At 40.3% G+C, this 19,765-nt stretch overlaps 1 protein-coding gene across 6 annotated transcripts in view; it reads right to left on the bottom strand.

Annotated features, from left to right (window-relative positions):
• CREBBP (CREB binding lysine acetyltransferase) overlaps positions 1 to 19,765 on the bottom strand; it is a 98,135-nt gene that overhangs the window by 40,363 nt on the left and 38,007 nt on the right. For all 6 annotated transcript variants that reach the window (XM_080383487.1, XM_080383489.1, XM_080383486.1 and 3 more), the window contains 5 exons: positions 9,941 to 10,190; positions 9,303 to 9,416; positions 1,774 to 2,016; positions 1,043 to 1,142; positions 426 to 572 (listed from right to left, as the gene is read on the bottom strand). In XM_080383487.1, the coding sequence (XP_080239613.1) occupies positions 426 to 572; positions 1,043 to 1,142; positions 1,774 to 2,016; positions 9,303 to 9,416; positions 9,941 to 10,190 (854 nt within the window). The remainder of the gene's footprint in view (positions 1 to 425; positions 573 to 1,042; positions 1,143 to 1,773; positions 2,017 to 9,302; positions 9,417 to 9,940; positions 10,191 to 19,765) is intronic.

Genomic DNA, 19,765 nt, shown 5'->3' with positions numbered 1-19,765 from the left:
CTTCAGAGAAAAAAAATAATCAGTAAAGTTTTACGATAATCACCTTGGACATTCCTTTATAATACATCAGATATGTAAAAGCATATTGAATTTGTATTGAAAAAAATACTATCATACTATTTCCCACAAGATTAAAGCAAATTAATGGAAAAAAAATGTGAGGTTTAACAGCCTAGAGTCTAAATGCTTGTTTACTACAACAGAGGAAATTTACTAGCAATGTAAACTAATTTCATGGCCACTCCTAACTGAGCATGAAGAATGAACTGAAGAGGAGGGTTAAAGGCATCAGCTCATCCTCAGTGGCCCAGCATCAGAGAATCACAACTGATAATCTCTACAACCTTTCAGCTTAATAACAGAATTACTGTATTGAATTCTTTAAAAACATTCAGGAAAAATAAGCAGTCTTGGTGAATACTTACAGTTTATGCACTAAATGATTGCGCAGGTCCTGAGTGACATGTTCATGCCATGCTTTCCTTACCCCGGTACTAGAAGGAGGTGCAGCCGTTGGCATTGAGCTGAGGTTTCCAACATTGCCAGAATTTGTGCCATCATTCATTAGTGGGCTAAAATAGAAACGGGACTGTTAAAGTACAAGAATGCAGAGTTTTGTTGTATGTTTGCCTGAAGTTATTTTTGAGTAATTGCTTTCATTACTTCCAGCTATTGCACCAAATATTCTCTAAGTGAAATTTTGAGATCAACAAACTGCAATGCCTAAAGCAGCAAAGCTCAGGAGTTTACAAGACACGGTACGAACAAGAAAGAATCACAACTGTTAAGGTATTTGTACACTTAAAAAAATACAAAATAGTCTTCCTTTGGGAATTCATTTAAAGCTACTAAAATATTCTGGGGCTCTCTGGGGGGACAAACTGGTAGATACAGAATTGAAATAGGACAGAAGAGTGTAGCTATAGATATGACTGATCATTTCCATGCCAATGCAATTAGTTTTTAAAGCATGCTCTTTATTTACATTCACAAGCATGTAAATAAATGTTTAATTGAGCAAGAATGAAAATGTGTGCATTACTTATTTGTCCCAAGGGATGTTGGAAGAGCAGTTTCAGAAATTAGACTAGCTTGCTGGTCTGTTGTTATTCCTCCTGCGGGAAGGTTCATCTGGTTGGCTCCTTTGGGACAAAATTAAACATCATTGGTACCCAGTTCACAATTCTGACAATAACATGGCAAAACTACACTTTAGTGACCCAGCTAGTTCATGAAAAGAAACAGCGTATCAGATAAGCACTTTTGTGTTAATGTCTGCTGTGGTGCATATACACAGCTACTTACAGAATCAAGTTACTTTCAATTTGAGCATATTTTTTTTTTCCCTACAAGTCTATTAAGATTTAAAATTCATAAACTCTTAAGATTAGTTAAATAAGCTAAAAAGAAGAAAACAACTAGATTCCAGAAAGAAATTAGCATCTGAGACAGAACTGTCTGCTAGAACAGGTGAAATACTTGTTAAACCAATCCTTCAGCAATTCTGCCTAATCACTTCAGACATCAATAAGCTATAGACTATATTTTCAAATAAACTAAATCTCCTGCTATTGGGCAGAAGCAATATATTCAAAGCTTTCCAATATTCAAATGTAAATGAATGGTAGTGTTTATAAATAGTATAATTTTAATTGATTAATCAACACGAACAGAAATTCATTACTCTGATCAAGTGAAATACTAGCCTATCCTAAAAATTCAAGCGTTCAGTTTATTTAAACACCTTAGTTTCTTGGTATTTTTTCCACCTACCCAATGCATTAATGGTCCTCATTTGCTGGTGAGCCTGAGGCTGTGCCGGCTGTTGGCCTTGTACCTGGGGCTGCAACTGTGTTTGAGGCTGGTTGCCATATGGCAGTCCAAGAGCAGCGTAGGCTCGTTGCATGGAGCTGGGGTCAATTGGATTAGGATTACTTAGCGATGGAGTGTTCTGCTGGCCTGTGCCAACAGAACCGATGGAATTTTGGATTCCACCAGCTGGAGACCCTAAAAGGGCTATAAAAAACAGAAAGGATAAGAGAAAACTGAAAATCAATGAAGACAAACAATAAAACAAATCATGCCAAGAATCAACAGAACATGCATATAGTTATATGGTATATATTTTTCTGCCAAAGGACAGAACAACACCAGAGATGCCAAGTGGGGAAACTCAGCCTTTGATTCTACAGGACAGAAACCACCCTAGCAATTAATACATGCAGTCTAAAGAGAAGTGCTGTAAATTTTGGCCAGATAAGCCCATAATTACTGTAATATACATAAAGTATAGGCTCGCATATAAAGCTAAATAGGATTTTCATGCTTGGGACATAGACTAAGGGGGGAAAAATAATTAATTCCTCTACTTCCCTCTTTCCCATCAATCCCATTTTAGGTCAAAATATTTGGCTCCAGAACAGAGATCCTGAGTTCAGCAGAAATACTGTGTCCTTGGACACAAAGGTAATACTGAAGATCTGTTGGCAGAAATTTTCATTCCAAGCAGTCACTAGATGAATCCTCTGAAGGCCAAATTACCCTAAAACCCAAGTTATTCAGAGATATGAAAAGGCCTGATGGGTTTCAGATAGTACTGACAAGATCTAAAGTAATTTGTAGAGTCAGAAAGGGGATGAGCCTGCCACAGGCTTCGGTAAACAACTTAGATAATTGTATTTAGGTATTCATTGACCTATATGACCACCACAACCAACCAACCTCTCTTACTGCACAGACATATGGAAGAGCCATTTCCACTGTAGACAGGAAATGGAAACAACAGGGAAAAGCACTTTTTACTAAACCCAGAAGTGAATAAAAATCTGCTTTTCGGTCCTCCTTCTGGCTGCTATTCTAAGTAATAACATGTTGCATGGTGAGTGACACTCGGAGTATATCCTTCACTAAGCAGACACTGCATTTTGATAACCGATACCCCTCAACTAATTAAATGTCTGCATTACAAATTTGTAAGCTATATATAGCAACAATAATAGCTTTTAATATAGGCAACAATAGCTAGTTTATTAAAATATTAGGAGAGGCACATGGCTAGAAGAAAAAAAATATCATGAGAACAAGCCTTCTGAGCCATTAACAACACTACCTAGGCTTTCTTAAATCCTTACCCGCTACGGAAACTGAATCACTGAAAAGATACACATGCTTTCAGCTTCCATCCAAGAGAAAACACACACATTACAGAGTCCAGACTTTTCCTTCTCCAGATGAGAATTCAATTTGATCTCATTTGCCAAAGAACTACAAATAAATATAGTCACAGATCCCCCTCTCCAGAATAAGCAGCCCACAGAAAATATCTCCCCCCACCCCCCAAAGACAATCCGCAGTATTTTCAACACTGGGTTTACCATAGAAATCAGGCTTACATATGCTTACACTCCGCAGACACACTCACGATAGCTTTTGAACTCACTTTAAAAACAAAGACAGAAGCTGACTGAGATGCTATCAGTTTCATTAAAGAAAAAAAACCAAAACAAAACCAAAAGAACTTAATAAAGAGCAACTGTATGAATTTACTGGACTTGCACACAGCGTGCTGGAATCACACAATCCAAGAAAAAGATGCCTTTTACACTAGCACAAGCCAAAAAATAGGAAGTCTCTAGAAAGGTTAAATAGCACAAAACTTGTGGCACCCTGAACTCAAAAGGCTTCAGAGGCTGTTCTGACAGCAAAGGGTCATTTCAGGAGCTAATAGAAATTTTAGCTTGTAGAGAAAGAAGATGATATTTCTTCAGAAAAGTTACAACAAAATGCCTTCATACACTTTCAGTGTTGGCACATCTCTGGAGACAGTAGAATGACCACAGGTGATGCTGAAGGCTGGGAAGAGGATAAAGACTTCTAGACAACCCACTGAGGGTAGCCAAGCCTTCCACCGTTCCTCATACTCTTCTGGGTAAAAAAATCTGACACTGATCTGAGGATCACAAGCTTGGCTCAAAGCTCACAGCGAAGCTAAGGCAGAGCTTGGAGAGTCACCCACCCCTCGCCCACAGCTCTGGACTGAGCTCTGGCAGTGGTACCGTCACCATGAAGCACAAGTTCAGCCCTTGTGTTAGAGCAGCTTTAGGAACCACAATCCAGCCAATTCTAGAGAAGTCTACCTAAGCAAGATCAGACTTCCAGATCTCTATTTCTGCCACACACCAAAGGCTAGTTATAAAAACTCAGTTTGGGTATTTGTCAGAGCTGAGAATCTGAACATTGCTTTAAAAGTGACAACATGGAGAATGAATCTATTCTAAACAGAAAAAAGCCTCACCGTTTCTTCATAGAAATACTAGCGTCACTGCAAGGGGACAACATATGAAGGCCACTATTTTGACTTGCAGTTTGGAAAGACTAATGATCTCCAACAAGTCCCCACGTGTGCACATAGCTATTTAGTCAAGCAGGCAAAACTCACTAAAGCTGGTGAACAGCCAAATGTGGCTTCAACACTTCAAACTGAGGTATTATTATTAGGGGACACACTACATTCTTACAGCCAGCAGTACACACAATGTGGCAATGATGGCTCTGACTCTTTGGTCTCAGCTTTTCTATGCTTTACAACTCAATAACATACTATATTGAGTATTTTCACATCAGGAACCTGATTTTGAAGGGTTTTTTTGTGTGTCTGTTCATTGGTTTTACATGAATGAGTAACATAATCTCGATCTGTCAAACAAGATTATGAAGGAAGAGAGTATTAAATTTCCATATTGGACAGATCAAGTGCAAATGCAGTCCTTTCTGTGGAAGACACCATAGGAAATCAAGTCAATTAAAATAAATACAGCACTGAAACAGGAATTATCATATTAGGCCACTGCTACACAAAGCAATGTCTACTGAGATTTTTTTTATTAACTGATATTTCAGACATTGATGAGCTCCTGACAGAAGCTAAGTGTAAGGACAGCTCTGTACAGGACCATTCACATTCTAAATGTTCAGAAGACAACTGAGCTCCATACGTCCCAGTGTTAAAGTCACATGTGTTTATGTATCTTAAGAGTGAAAGTTCAAACAAGCAAAAGTTAAGCAGCCCCAGAACTTCCTGAGCAGCCCTGATTAGGCCGTCCTGGGCATATGCATTAGGATGTAATCTAAATGGTCAAACACTGTGTCATCTACTGGATTCCTGTTTCAGTGTGCAAAGCAGGTAATGCTGCCTTAGCAAAACTGCATTCATGTCTTCTAGACGGGAACCCCTCCAGCTGATTAGAATTTATTTCAAACACAGACTCCTAATGCTATTTTAAGTATGAATGCCCAGCACTCCTCTAACCTGACCACCCCAGTGAAAGCAACACGTTAATCCATTGTTGAGAAGTCCAATTTAGATTTTTCATTTTGCTTCCAAATTCTGTAATTGAGACTTGTTCAGCAGAGCTCAAAGGCTCTGTCCTGCAGCTCCTCGCTCTGCTCGTTACATCCATTCTAGCTCCAAGTGGCTGGAGCAAAACTTCAGCTGGTGACCTTGACTCACCTCAGCACAAGCCTGTCCTGCACCCCAAATCAGGCAGGTACACAAAAGGTTAAGTGTATGCAACTGTTTAATTAAAGGCTGTACCATGAATCAAATCACAGGGTAAGTAAAGACTTTATTAGGAACTTAAAGGTAGGAAGTGTCAGTATTTTAAACTTCACCACCAATGCCCTTTTAATTTTTAAGTTAAGCATAAAACTAAAAGCCTTCACAGTTTAGCATTGTATTAGTCAATGAATGGAACTTTTTAATCTGTGGGGTAACCATCTATCATGTGGCTCAGTGGAATAACTGATAGCTGGTAAGTCACCATTATGTGTGATTTCCAGCACTTCGAAAAAAACCCAAGAGACATTTTATTTGTAGATTTTACTGACAGTAAGCCTTGAGCAAACTGGATCAAATTTCCAGTTTTCACAAGAAACAGGCTCTAGTGAAGAAGTTGCTGCCTACTCTTTCTGAACATGTTTCCCTGCACACCAATGCATGCATTCCTTCCTTCTCTACAAAGGGTTAGTTTCCAATTGCTCTACATCCAGGTCTCCTTTGACTTTCTGCCCTAATTCAATAACCTGTTCCCTCAGCCAGCCAGTTCCTACTCCCTACTTTCATTTCCCTCATCAGATTCCCAATCCTTCATCCCCGAGTCCACATACTCTGGATTTTCTGGCCAAGTCTTCCTTAAAATCACATTTTTATATGAGGAGTAGTTGTCTCAAATTTATTCTTTGTCAATCCAACTTTTGCCTCACTGTATTTTTTTTACATTTTTCCTACAAGAAAAAATTTGGGGAGACTAGCTCCATGTTCACAACCCCACCTTCCAATCTCACTCAGCTGAGCGGCAATCCCAAAGATTTTCTGGTGTCCCCTGATCCTGGAATGAAGCACATCAAGCACTGCATGAGGATGGCCCAGGTCATAACGAACGGTGAGCACAGCACACTCAGCACCGCAGGCACGGCTGCAAGGGCAAGCATACCCACTAGCTGTTTGGTTGCACAATACACACCTGCCCGTGTCAGGAACGGAAGAATTAAGAAGCTCAACCATGTGCATGGCAAGATGAATCTTCAGAAAAATAACTGTTATGATAGAGCTATAAAACTAGGAAATATATCAACAGCTGTTTGCAAGAGTTAATAACTCAAACTGCAGTGGGCTCGGCAGGCAGCAAGAAGTACTTCCAAACAAAAACAGCCCTCCAAACCCAAAACATTTCAACTGAATTTCAAGTCATTACTTCAACACACAGGAGTCACTGGCCTATTCAGAAGAAAAGCTTAATGCTTTAGCATGTGCGAAATAACATTTGTGTTGCAGTTTCCCCCTACCCGCTCCCCCGAGGTATACATGGTATACACAGTAAGAACCATGTGGAACAGGAAGACTTTCAACATATCCTATAAGTCATGTTACTATCAACAATTACAAAAAAAGACAGTTCAAGACCGCTTAGAAAAAAAGCTATACAAAAGAAAGCTGGCACGGATGTTCCTTGCAAAGAATCTAAACGCTAAAACAAGGAGTAAGATACCTGTAAAGAAACAGCTCCATGGCAATAAGCTAAAACCCACGACTTTCTGTAGCATAAAAATCCCCCAAGGAGTAGGAATAGATTGCTACAAAGAGCACATGCTTCCACCCTTCCCACGCACAGTGGTTCAAGCCACCATACTGCAACGTTTCCAAAGTGCTGAACTGCAGAACTTTCTAATAGATCAGCGCACTTTAAAGGAGCCGCTTGAAAGCTCAGCACAGATGCAACAGGACTCAAAATAATAATGGTAAAACAGGCTTGAGCACAGGAAGGAAGAGTCCAGGGCTCAAAGTCTCTAATGACCACCATGTGGTCATTCATTCTGTAAGGAAGGCAGCCTGACAAAAGTAATGAGGGTTACTACCCTTTTTTTTTTTTTGCCTTTCTAATGTTCTCCTCATATTCTGCCATATGCAGATCCCCTCCTCCCCCCAATTTAATAGATGCTATGATTATTTATTCCTAAGAGAGCCAACAATAATTTTTTCAAATCCTAAACTAACCTAGCTTAGGCTAGTTTTCACTTTATCAGGCACAGTGTTTTCAAATGCACACATTACTGCAGTTCCTTTCAGAAACGGTTTTGAATGCCTAAACAGGGGGTTTATATATCTAAATAAGTTGTAATACATCTTAGGTTATAATATATCTAAACAAGTATTTTCAGTTAATCTTTTATCTTCAAACAAACCACAAGTGTTACTTGCATGTTACAAGCATGATTCAGAGACATAATCCAGAACAAAGAGCCTTGCACCCCAGCACACTAAACTGCAAATTTTCATTGTAACTACCATTGGATTATTGATTAACTGAATAAAAAATTTCATATTTGTCTCCCCCACATGCAACAAGAGAGCCAAGCTCTACGCTTATCCATAATAATTCTGTTGCATTCAAACAACATCCTATTTGATCCCATAACAAAATTATTTTTAAGGACTGTTTTTTTTCAAGTGCCTTCTTTTTTGATAAGGCAAAAACAAATACTGCACAAACTACTTTTCCACAGCAGCTTGTATTGAAAAAAACCAATTCTGCTGTGCTAGATTTTGTTAGCACTTTGATAACAACTGTGTAATAAGGATGTTATGCACAAATGGACCATGTCACATTAAAAAGCAAAGCTTTCAACACATTTTTCAAAGGCCAAACATAACTAAACACTTGCAACAAATTACTGCTTTCAACACGCAAGACCTATCTTGTTTACCAAGGAGAAGTCTGGTAAAATGAAAACAAAATCCTTACCTCCAAATAGCTTACTTTTTTCAGTTTTGGAAGTTAAAAAGCCCTTCTGAAACCACAAGAGCATGCTCAATGGATAATTTGGATGGTCCTACCAGCCACTCCTCTGCCTTAACCTCACCTAACCTAATTGTTCTCAGTCCCCCAAGGTTTATTAGGGTTCCTCACTGCAGTCTCAGACTAAATGGAAATTACCAGAATGCTTCCAACACAATTCACATATACAAGCTTTGCAAGTCCTCCAGCTGTTTTCCACTTCTTAACCCCTATTTAAATATACCTAGCCATAACATTACTTAGACTTCTAGAACTGCTGCATCTATGCTGTAAAATGTTCTACCTTGGCATCTTTTCAAAGGGTTTGATGAGAAGCAAACTTACCAACGTAAGCTCAGTATTTTCTGTTTCAAAGCGAGAGAGAAGAAATGCACTAGAAATGCCCCCGAGCATCAGTAACAGCTAAGCTATTCCAGCAACTGGCATGGGCAAAACCACTATGATTTACAGAATTTCAGCTTGCCTATACCAGCATTAAATACGCTTAATTGTTAAGACACCCAGACCAGATCTTTTTCTGCACAAGATTTTTTTTTGTTGCTACAAACTTTTTTTATTATTCTTAATCACTAGCATGTTGTTTCTAGCAGCAAGAAAAATAATGAAGTAGCTTCTATCTTCCCCAAAACCCTACCTACATCCAAAACTGCACTGTAACTGGAATCTATTGACCTGCCTCAAAATAAAACAGCAGTTAGAAGTTACAACACCCTTTAAGAAAAAGACATGTGCTTGATATGAGATTTTCCCTTTTCATTTATTGTGTATTTAAGTAATAAATTGCATTCAGTGATCAGAAAGGAGAACTCATTAGTATATTCATCCTTATACAAGATTATTAAACAGCTATTGAGTTTGTTGGGATGCTGTCAAGGTTTCTTTCTCACTGCACGTCACTTTATTTTAACAGTATTATTCCATTATGACAGCAGCAAAATGCCAACTTACGTTGTTGATTTCTTTTGTCACTGGCGTTTTTCAAAGGAAGGCACACAGGACAGTCGTGCCGAGTACAATTCTTCCAGTGGGAGATGATTTGTCTTGAAGATGCACAATGAGCAACTATAACAAGGAAAAGCAACAGAATTAAGGTCACTCCTCGGTTAACTGGTTTTGAATTAACTCATTTTTTAGAGCAACTCTATTCTTTCTCCTTTACAAGCCATACTGTACATGTAACTAAACACAGCTAAATGCAATTAACATTTTTTGGGACCCACTAATGCTGCCATAAAAAAATGAAGGAAACCAGCACAAAAATCTAAGACAAAGACACGGTGGCTATTACACCCTCTTTATACAAAAGAGATGAAAAAGACACTTGCAAGGCTGCAACGGTACTATCATGCTTCTAAAGGGCAAATATTGCATTCTGTTTTCTAAACTGACAACTGCAGACAGATCAGAAATGGAAGCTGGCAAAGGTAATGAAAAAGGGAGCTGCTGTTTAATTAAAGAACCAGTTTTAGCACTCATTTGTGCCAGGTATAGGGATCTTCTTGACAATAAGAGAAACACTGCTGACAAATATGCAAGAAACCTTACACAGCTTGTTTGCAAGAGTAGCTTCAGCAACATGCTCTCACCTTGACAGGCCTTCCCAGCTTGACAGTGTGTCATGTGGTTGAGGACATTTTTCATGGTTCGACAATGCGGGAGAGCACAGGCCCGCACCTCTCCATTCGCTTGCTCACGCCTCTGACATTTGTGAGCATGAAGCAGCAAAACCAACTGCTGCTGGATCAGTTTGCGCTTCTCCGGGTCTGCTGTTGGTCCAGTTGCCATTGCCTGCGTCGGTACGATCCCCACTTGTTGCACTTGGGTTTGCATCTGGGACTGAGAGAACAGAGAGTTTAGCATTGCGTTTGCAAGTCTCAATTCTGATCTTAACGTTGTATAAAACTTGAGTAGCACAAGACTATTCACCAAGCATTCAGCGATGGCAGGTTACAAGGATTATTACACCAGTCTCTGCAGCATTCTCAAACATTTCAGTTCTAACCTTGGAACAGCAAAAATGTATTGAGCGGTTCCTCTGTTAAGACATTTACAAACAATAGTTTAAGTGACAAGCCATCCAAAATCCTCTGTTTATAAAGACAGATCATCATTCCAACAGGAATGAGCTCTTGCCACACTTGGAGGTGGAATTCAAGTCTGTTTAGTATTACATTTTCATATTACAGGTTTTATACACTTCAACCCTAGCTTCTTGTCCCCAACAGAAAAAGGAATCCCATGGGAGAAGACAGTCAAAATTGTAAGACTGTAAATATTACAGTAAAAGGTAGAACTGATCTTCCGAGCACAAACTACTCTTCTCACAAGCGAGTGCTGATATTCCTTTCATAGAGAAAATTTCCAAGGTAGGATGTATGCAATTTTCTCCCAGAAAGGGCTACCTAAATCTGGATTGCATTAAGTCCACTGAAGTGAACTAGAGTTAACTAGAGGGTGACGCTAGGCTGTATCAGCTTGTGAAATCCACTGTTTTATTTCCAGCATCCGTTCTCATGGACACACTTCTGTACCAGTGCCCGAGCCCTGCCTGACGGAGCTGCATACCCAGAGATCTCCAGTCTAAGATACAGCTCATAGCAGTGCAGAAGAGAAATTGCTTCCTTCACACACCGTTTCTTCAGCACAGATTTAGAAGCTTTTCTACTACCTTCTTGGACCTCTGAAGTACAACAAATATAGAAAAATGATTTTCAAAATTGAACACATCCACAGCCTGCAATGACTCCACTAGCGGGAGCAGATATGGCACTGCAGAAGTGCTTAAATCTCCATTAGTCCTGAACTAATCTCATGGACAAACATTGTCCCCAAGAATCACTTTGATTATGCCCTGTAAAAACAGGTTACCACAGAAAAGCTTGCCATCTTCCAAGCTACCTAAGGAAAATCAGCCATTAAACCCACTTATAAATAGAATATGGGAAGGACAGGATTATACCAGGGAGGTAACAGGAAATAGTTCAGTGCTGCGTACAGAACTACTGACCAAAGCCTGCTTACGACATTTAAGGAAAGTCACTCTTAAGTGACAGAATACACCACTTGTAGCCTGCTCTGCTTTTGACCTTTGAGAAGGACTCTCCAGAAAATTTCACAGCTTACAAAACAGAGCACATAACAGCAAAACCCCTCATTTTCTTAGGTCAACAGAAGATCCCATAGCACAAGCTCTCACTACTCCAGCAGCAAGCTTTGTCCTCAGCCTTGCCACCTGCACATCAGGTTTTAAAGAGCTAGCTTTTCTTCTGAAGAACGAAGCCCACAAGATCAAGTACAAAACACAATGACTGGTGTTTGGAGGAGTGGGCATTCTGCCACTGATAATGATAATAGTGAGTTTTAAACAAAGAAGAATTGCTGCATCTGTGTGTCTTGAACTTTTAAGAAAAAGAGCAACAAAAGGAAAGAGCGTGAAGGAAGCCCATCCACTTATGCTCCAGTGCATGCGGCTGAAATTAAGCCTTCCACTTCTGTGAACAAATCCACAAGAGCAGACAGGTTTTGCTGAAACAATTCTTGGGTCACAAATAGGAAACAATTAGTTCAGCCAATCTGCAGAAAAATACAGAGACCATGCCAAAGAAAATCTCATTGGAAGCAATGTTTTCATCCCAGTCAAAGAACTGTTTCCCATGCCAAAGTTCTCTTTTTATTACTACCCTACCAGTTAATAGACATGACTACAGCTGTATCAGCAAGGATGCCCTGACCCAAAAGCGTTTCTTGGAGATGGAGTAACAGAAAAGCAGAATCAATGCAGTATCAGTAGTTAGAAGAACAAGCAGCCTTGGTCCAGATGAGAGTGTCTGCAGGTAGGCACAAAAAAAGAACTCCAAATATTGCCTAAGCTCTATAGAGTTATGTTGGTCACTATTTCAACCTTGTAAAGTCCTAAACCTGCAAATATAATGATTGGTCTTTTCGCCATCTATCGTACTTTCAGAACTGACGACTGTTAGAGGAAGTTGATCTCTTCCCTGTTAGTTTGTCTTTTAAGAACAGCAGTCTGCAGGACCAGCTCGAAACTGGAGATATGCTAGTGCACTGCTGTCACCCCAAAGGTGCGTAAATCCTCTATCAACCACAGAAATCATTCCACTCCAGAACGAGCGGGAGGCTTCACGTTGCTTGACCTGAATGAATAACAGATTTTCTTGATGAAGTAGGAAATTCAGGTATTTCTTTCACCCACAATTAAAATAAATGCTTCAATGGTCAGATAAATGAGGTTAAAAAAAAATAAACAGTTTTGCTTCTCTTGCTACCTTGTCAAGCTTCACCATAAAAAGAACAAACAGATCAGGGGTTGAAAGTCTACTAAAACTTCTGACACAGGTGGTGGCTTCGGTAACCAGTTTTCTAGAAACAGAGTAATACAACATTTCTTAGTGCACAACAGCTATTAATACAATTTAAAATTATGGAAACTACACGATCACACAGGAAGATAGTTCTAACCTGTCTCTATTCCAAAGGATGAAAACTTCCTGTGCTTCTGGGCAGCGCAGATGTGCCAGTATCTCCTGTTCTGGGACCTGGATGGACGCAAAGTCCCCTGACTGTTTTACTTTACTGAGATGACCAGCAATCCTCTATGTTTTGACGTGTTTATATTCAAAAACCACTCGAAGTTGCCTGTCAAGTTCAAACACAATGCACCTTTTCTTATAAAAGCAGGCACCAATTTCAGTACCACTGGTGATCTTTCAACAGGTAAACAACCTGATACAGAACTCTGTGTCATCATAGCTTCCATATAGCATTATGTTTTTAAAATACAATTCCTCTTCTGTATTATCTTTTTATTTCCATGTTCCTTCCTTCTACCTGATAGAAGAATACCACTTTCTGAAATCACTGTATTAGAACAAATCTTACATTCAAAACCTGTCTTTCAGTTCTTTAAAACAGGTTTGTAGTCACACAGCGGGCCTTGGTGAGATAATTAAGAATCCACTGCCACAAAAGATGACTATTTTGATACAGCTTGTTTTACAGACCTTCCCTCACCCTAACCAGAAGACAGGCAGCACTTTGTACTTGGAGTTTCTCAGTCTGTTGACATTTTGGACTAGAAAAGGGATGCTATTTACCAGTGACAAGAGATTTTTATGGACACACCCAGTCAATCAATTAACACTTTAAAAAAAGCAACCCTTGCAGTATCTGCAGAGAGGAAAGCTGCATCCCACCTTCACTCATGCATGAGTACATAAGGTGAAATGCACACAAACTTCTCTAGTTCTCCTTCAATGACAGGCTTAAAGCATGGTCTTTCAGAGAGGGGACAGTGGGCATAAAGTGGATATACGCATGAAGTTTAAATCTCGAAGAACACTTCTAATTAGCTACACTTCCATCTGAATTAAGTATTCACAGTGTGATCAACTCCAATCATGTAGCCTGCACGTTTGCATTAAGAATAAAAGAAGCCTTTCCTGCAAATGGGAATTGCAGAAATGCTCTGGTAAGTGTTGAACCTGCTGTGAACAGCCCAGGAAGCGCTGTTCTGTCAAAACTGCAACGAGAGCTTGAGCAGCAGCTCTCTGATGGCATCAGGGAAGGAGGCTCACAGCATAGTCACTTAACGAACCCAGCCTTTCTCCAGTGACTACCAGAGCTTCACTGTGAAAGCGACACAGAACCATTTTACACCTCTTGCAATTCACTCTGATATTCTCCATGTGGATGGTGGTTTCTCTGGTTCTACCAGTTACTGCGAACAGGCATTGTCTGAACAGCCTGGTCTTATCCAAACAGGAAGAATCCTTCTGAAGCCAGGAATGTGAAGGTCTGCTTTGGCTCCAGAGGTTGGAGGCTTATGCACACAGAGAACAGGCTGACACGAGCCGAAGTACTACAAGCGAAGTGCTTGCATTTGTGCCCCATAACACCACTGCAGTGCTGCATTTTCTCATCCAAGGAGCAGGAGGAATCAGAATCTGAGTCTGTACGGTGGGCAGAAGACCTAAGAGGGGAGGGAAAAGGCTTCCTGAACTGGACACAGCCTCAGAAGTTGGTCATGCTCTCTTGGAGGGAGACCGACTCAAGCGGCTAGAAATTATTCTAGCCTGTTAGCAGCACCAATCTGAGAGCTTGCACTGCAGCTAGCAAATGAGAAGAGGCAGGGGTTATATGCAGCTCCTGCACACAAAGCCAACACGATGCACAGGTCTTAACATGAAGAATATGTTCAGAGCCCAGCATTTCAAAGCTTTGGCATTGACATTGCTATAGGCAGAGTTTTCATGTCAAGAGCGAATAGGAGTATTTTCATCTTCCAACCTTCCCTTACCACTATCGAGTATAACTTCCACCTCTGAAGGTGGTATTGGGGAGTGAGCCTCGCAAGCCCATGACAACCACAAAAGGGGAGAAGGCTCCTACAGCCATACCATAGAAGAAACCTGAACAGTTGCTCCTAGAGAGCACCCTCAGTGCACTTGGCTTTTAATTACTAAAGGCCTCAATATTATGCAGTTGACTGCTGGGAATCAAGGCTGAGGCAGCATCTTTCACTAGGATACACTTTTGGTGTTCTATCTCCCGTTCCTGAGTGAAGAACCATCAAATGCCAGGAAACACACATTGAGGAAGTGTTTCAAAGTAACAAAAAAAAGAGACAAAACTTGATACAGGAACCTGTAGACAGAGTTCAACTCTCACAGACAGGAAACTATCTGAACAAAATACTAAGAGATGCTTATATAGGATTTACTGAGGGATAAAACAGGCTGAGGAATGATCAACATTAAAAATCACAAATAGCAAACCGGTGGATAGGAGACAAATGAGAAGTCTGTAAGTGAAGGAAAGCCATGCTGTCAGAGTGCTGGCTATGAAGCACTTCATCTCAACTGCTGGAAGAGGGTAAGAAATGGCAATGGATGCTCTCCACCATGTATTTGTATAGATTTGTATAGGGGATGAGAGTGGCACATGAGCCGGAGCGCTGGGGAAACAGCACGTCACCTTTTCCAGTTTTTGCCAGCCTGGCACCATGTTTATGGATGGTGCAGAAACTAAAATGTTCCACCATTCAAAGCAATACACATTCCTAGGATAAACTCCTGCACTAAGACAGAACAGAGATGCCTACTCCGCTCCTGACAAAACACCGTAGTTTCTCTGGCACAGAACACAGATTTGTTTCCAGGTTACTAAGATCTCCTCTAGAAGACCATGGCTAAGCAACACTGAGAAGAGCTTTTCCCAGCCATTCGCTAGGCTGCTGATCCATTTCAAATCAGGTAGGATTTTCTTGAGGAAGGGAAGGAGTGAGCATGCCTGTGAAAGAGAAACTTCCAGAGTACAGGCATGGGAAGGTGAGCACAGCAAACAGTGAGCAGCCAGCAGACACACAGCATGCCTCTGGGACAACAGCCACAGACCTTCCCCACAGTGAAAGAGAAGACTAACTTTGTTGCAAGAGAGGAAAAAATCGCTGAAAGGTGAAGAAAGCAAGCCTTCCTCGCTGTAAGGACATGATAGTTAGAGGTTTTTCATAAAGCCTTTTATTTCTGGCCTCTAGAATAAAATATAATTTGTCTATTTTAAGTAGCTACAGTTCTACTTGTTTTAATTAAACCTGGCCTCCCAGTTTAAAAGCTTTTTTCCTCTCTCTAGAAGATCCACAGCAAGGCACACCTAAGGCATGCTCATCCCCTAGTCACTGTTTTCCTCTCTTCTGACCAAAATCTCTTAATAAAGAAATCCAAAGAACATGAAAAGAAACAGAGCAAAGAAGGAAGAATGCTACAGAGAACTCCAGATGTAGTTTAGTAACAGATCAGGGGGAAAAAACCGCAAGAGTAGATGTACCACCAATTCTAAGTCAAGAGAACTGCGGAGAAACAACTTCCTTCACTTCCAAAAAGTAGTATTCTCTCAACTCCATCTGCTGGTCATAAGGGTAACTGTGAAACCAAGCTGGTGTTTGGAAGCCAAACTTCACACATTGTACTCTTAACCCATGCAGAAATACTAGATCTACCGGCGTGTCCATGAAGAAACCATCCATCACCACCCTTGGAACATGCAGCACTGTAGACAGCATAAAGCTTCAAGTTTGATGGAAAAGTCTAACAGGGTTCCCCCCCTACTGACAGCACATCCCAGAGTCTGGGCACTCCAAAACCAAGAGGTTCCTGGCTCCCACACAGGCTGCACACTGTGCTGAGTGCCAAAGTGCAGAGCATGGCTCACTTCCACAGTCCAGAGAGTTTGCATGATCTCACCGCAGCAGAGCACTGCCAATCTGCATCGAACAATTTAAATGACACTGAATCTCAGTAGTGTGTCACCAAAGCTTCCAACAATGTCAGAAGTAATCTCCTGCTTCTGGAAACAAGTAATTCACTCAAGATTTCAAGCTACCCATTCTGTAAGGAAAACTGACTGTATTCTGCAACAGTCACAGAAAGCAATGGCTAGTATGTTGTTTGGATCCACAATTAAAATAAAACAAACAAAAAAAAAATCAATCCATCCAACTGGCACTGAAAATTAATACCTTAATGCTGACCTTTTAATCATTTTAATACCATAAGGTTTGTTACTTCTTTCCTAATTAAAGAGATTAAACCGAATGGGCTTCTCGGGGTCTAGTGTAAGGTCATGCTTGGAACAAGGGCTGAAACAAGCAATGAACACTTTATTTGGGAGGCAGCGGGGGAAGAGAAAGTGTGCTGTTCTTAGGAGAGAGGCAGCCTGAACTTGGATTAAAAAAAATAAAATAAAAAATCCACCGCTGCAGCAGAAGTTTATCCTGGCTGCCAGTGGGAGGGTTATGCCTGGCAATGGGAATACTCCTGGTCAGTGGTTGGGACAGGGGTGCCACACAAAATGATGCTTAGAATAACGTGGGTTAAGAAACATACTCTTGCTTTACCTTTGCAGCATACACACAAGGTTACAGAGAAAGGCAAAACATGAAAAGGATTATTTTAAAAATGTCTTGCTTCTAAGGACCAAGGGGTCTTAAGACAACAGCTACACCTTTCTATTTCCTCTTCTTTTATTTAGATATTCTTAGTGGTAACCAAGATGTTTAATGTCATGCTGGAATTTGCTTTCCTGCCGCAGACATGCCACACATAACCCATGTTTTCATTCACATGGTTTGTCTCTCACATAGAATAGTACTTTCGGGGCCCTTTAAGATAAGGATAGTACAGAGGGCTGGTTTAGCAAGATAATTGGCTCCAATCATCTCACAAAAAAACCTGGAGGTCTTTTTAAAAAGATGCAGTTGGTCTTTCACTTGCTGTAGTAGATGGGAGTCTGAACCTATCCTCCACAGGTTCATTTCTGGTAGACTCTAACATAATGCTACACCCTTTTCTGCTTCAGTCCTGCCTCCTTCAGGAAACAGGACAGACCATGTCTCCAGCAGACCACGCACAAGGCCAAATGCATTAAATCAAACCGCCACCTCTAGGGTCCTAAAGCGTCACGGGACACAGCAAATGGTGAAGGGATTGCAGCAAGAAAGCATGGCGTAATAGTTCAAACACTGCAACTCTGCTCTGGGGAGCTGCCTCTGTCAAAGCAACTTTTCACAAGTGCCATTTGGGTCATGTCTTAGTTGCCCAATGTGAGATACAGATATCACTGCCATGAGTTATGGGAGCAGATATCTAACTGATGTGAATGTTATTTTACCCTTAGATACTGTCTTCACATATGAAATGAGGAAGGCTTTAGCAAGCCAGAGCCTACAAACCTCAAGTTCGGAGTCAGCAGATTCTTCCCATCTTACTCTTTGTGCCTCTCAGCCTCATGTTTAAAACTGGGGCAACACATCCTTCTCTCAGAGAGACACTGTGAAAATTAACTCATTCAAAGTATATGGCTGCTGCAGTGATGACTGCCACAGAAAAGACCGTTTGGAAAAGACTGGCAGAGTGAACTCTATTACTACGTACAGTCAACAAGGCCCACAGCTATACACTGAGCAGCAAAAAGAGAACAAAATGTTGACTGTATGCACTTTCAGAGGGCACTGTTCATATTGTATGCTGAATAAAGCAAAGTCCCTGTGGAAGAAATAGTATATGGCCATATATGTACTATTACCAAATAACTACACTGCCTTACCCACTGTTGCCAAGTAAAGGTTAAAATTTAACAAGTCTGACGTTTCCTTTTAAATTCTTCGTTTTGCAATAAAAATGTTTAGATGGAAACTTCAGTTTTTAAAATGAAAGTTCCACCCACATCAGGACCGCAATAAAACTCTAACCACCACCTGATCCATAAGCAGGGCTGAGACCTTTTGGCTCAACAGTACAGATGTCTATTGGCTGAAACTGCTATTACTCTCTGTATTGAGGGAGGAAAAGATTTATTGGACATACAAAGCTTCTGACACCTGAGAAACAAAAAGATGGTTCCGATTGTCCTCTCAGAACATGACTGATATTTTTGAAACTGTAAAGAAACCACAGTTGATAGTACTGAAAACATAAGTTTCCCTTACTTTCCTCTGTCTCTTGCACAAGATGGAGGAAAGGAAACAAAGTTTTTTCTTTTACTTTCTCCCTCACCACTAGACTATAGTCTTGATGACAAATGCCTTTTTTATTCCACCTGAATACCTGCCATTACATCCTATACTAGTAAGCAATACATTAAGATTTGGGCTTCCCAAAATGTGACATTTGAATGAGCAAAAAATTAGGCTTCAAAATCATCCGGTCCCTCAGATGAATACAGGACTTTGGGCAGACTGCAGGTTCTCTGCAGAATCAGGGCAATAATTCATTTGCTTTACACCTGATCCAAACAAAGTATTTTAAAAACAAAATTAGAATAGTCACGCAGCAAACTGTCTTTTACAAATATTCTACACGAGTGCAAGTGGTATTCTGTACATGGTCTTAATCCCAATCACCAGCTCCTCTTCATAATCTTAAGCAGTAAATGACAGATGATAATAAACAAAGATTTCACAGTGTAACTAAAAGAAATTTAGGAAATGATCCTCTAAAATCAGGAGAAAAGAGGAAGTTTATTACATTCTGTTCCCTCTCATATACAGCCTTATTAGTGACAGGCAGGTAGCAAACTCACTGATGGAAGGGCCAGCACTGCTTCTGCCAAAAAATAGCTGGTTTTCTAGTTAAATTAAAAAATAAGCAATTTGCATCTTATGGAAGGTTTTGCAAGTTTCTATAGTAACTGCTATCATGTATAAGAATATAAAATGCAACAAGCTAGAGTTTCCATAGAAACAACACAAGCAGTTTGATTAATACGCTGACATACTGAGACAAATAGGAATATTTAATTTTACTTCATAAAGAAAACTCTAGTAAACAGAATACTACAAACTTGAGCAAGGTATCCTAATAAGAACTATTCTCATAGGCTTGTGAGCTGCAGATCAT

The sequence above is a fragment of the Falco punctatus genome (assembly GCF_963210335.1).
Source record: "Falco punctatus genome assembly, chromosome: 4".
Lineage (NCBI taxonomy): Eukaryota > Metazoa > Chordata > Aves > Falconiformes > Falconidae > Falco > Falco punctatus.
The sequence above is the reverse complement of the archived record's forward strand: the minus strand, read 5'-3'. Positions and strand labels throughout refer to the sequence as shown.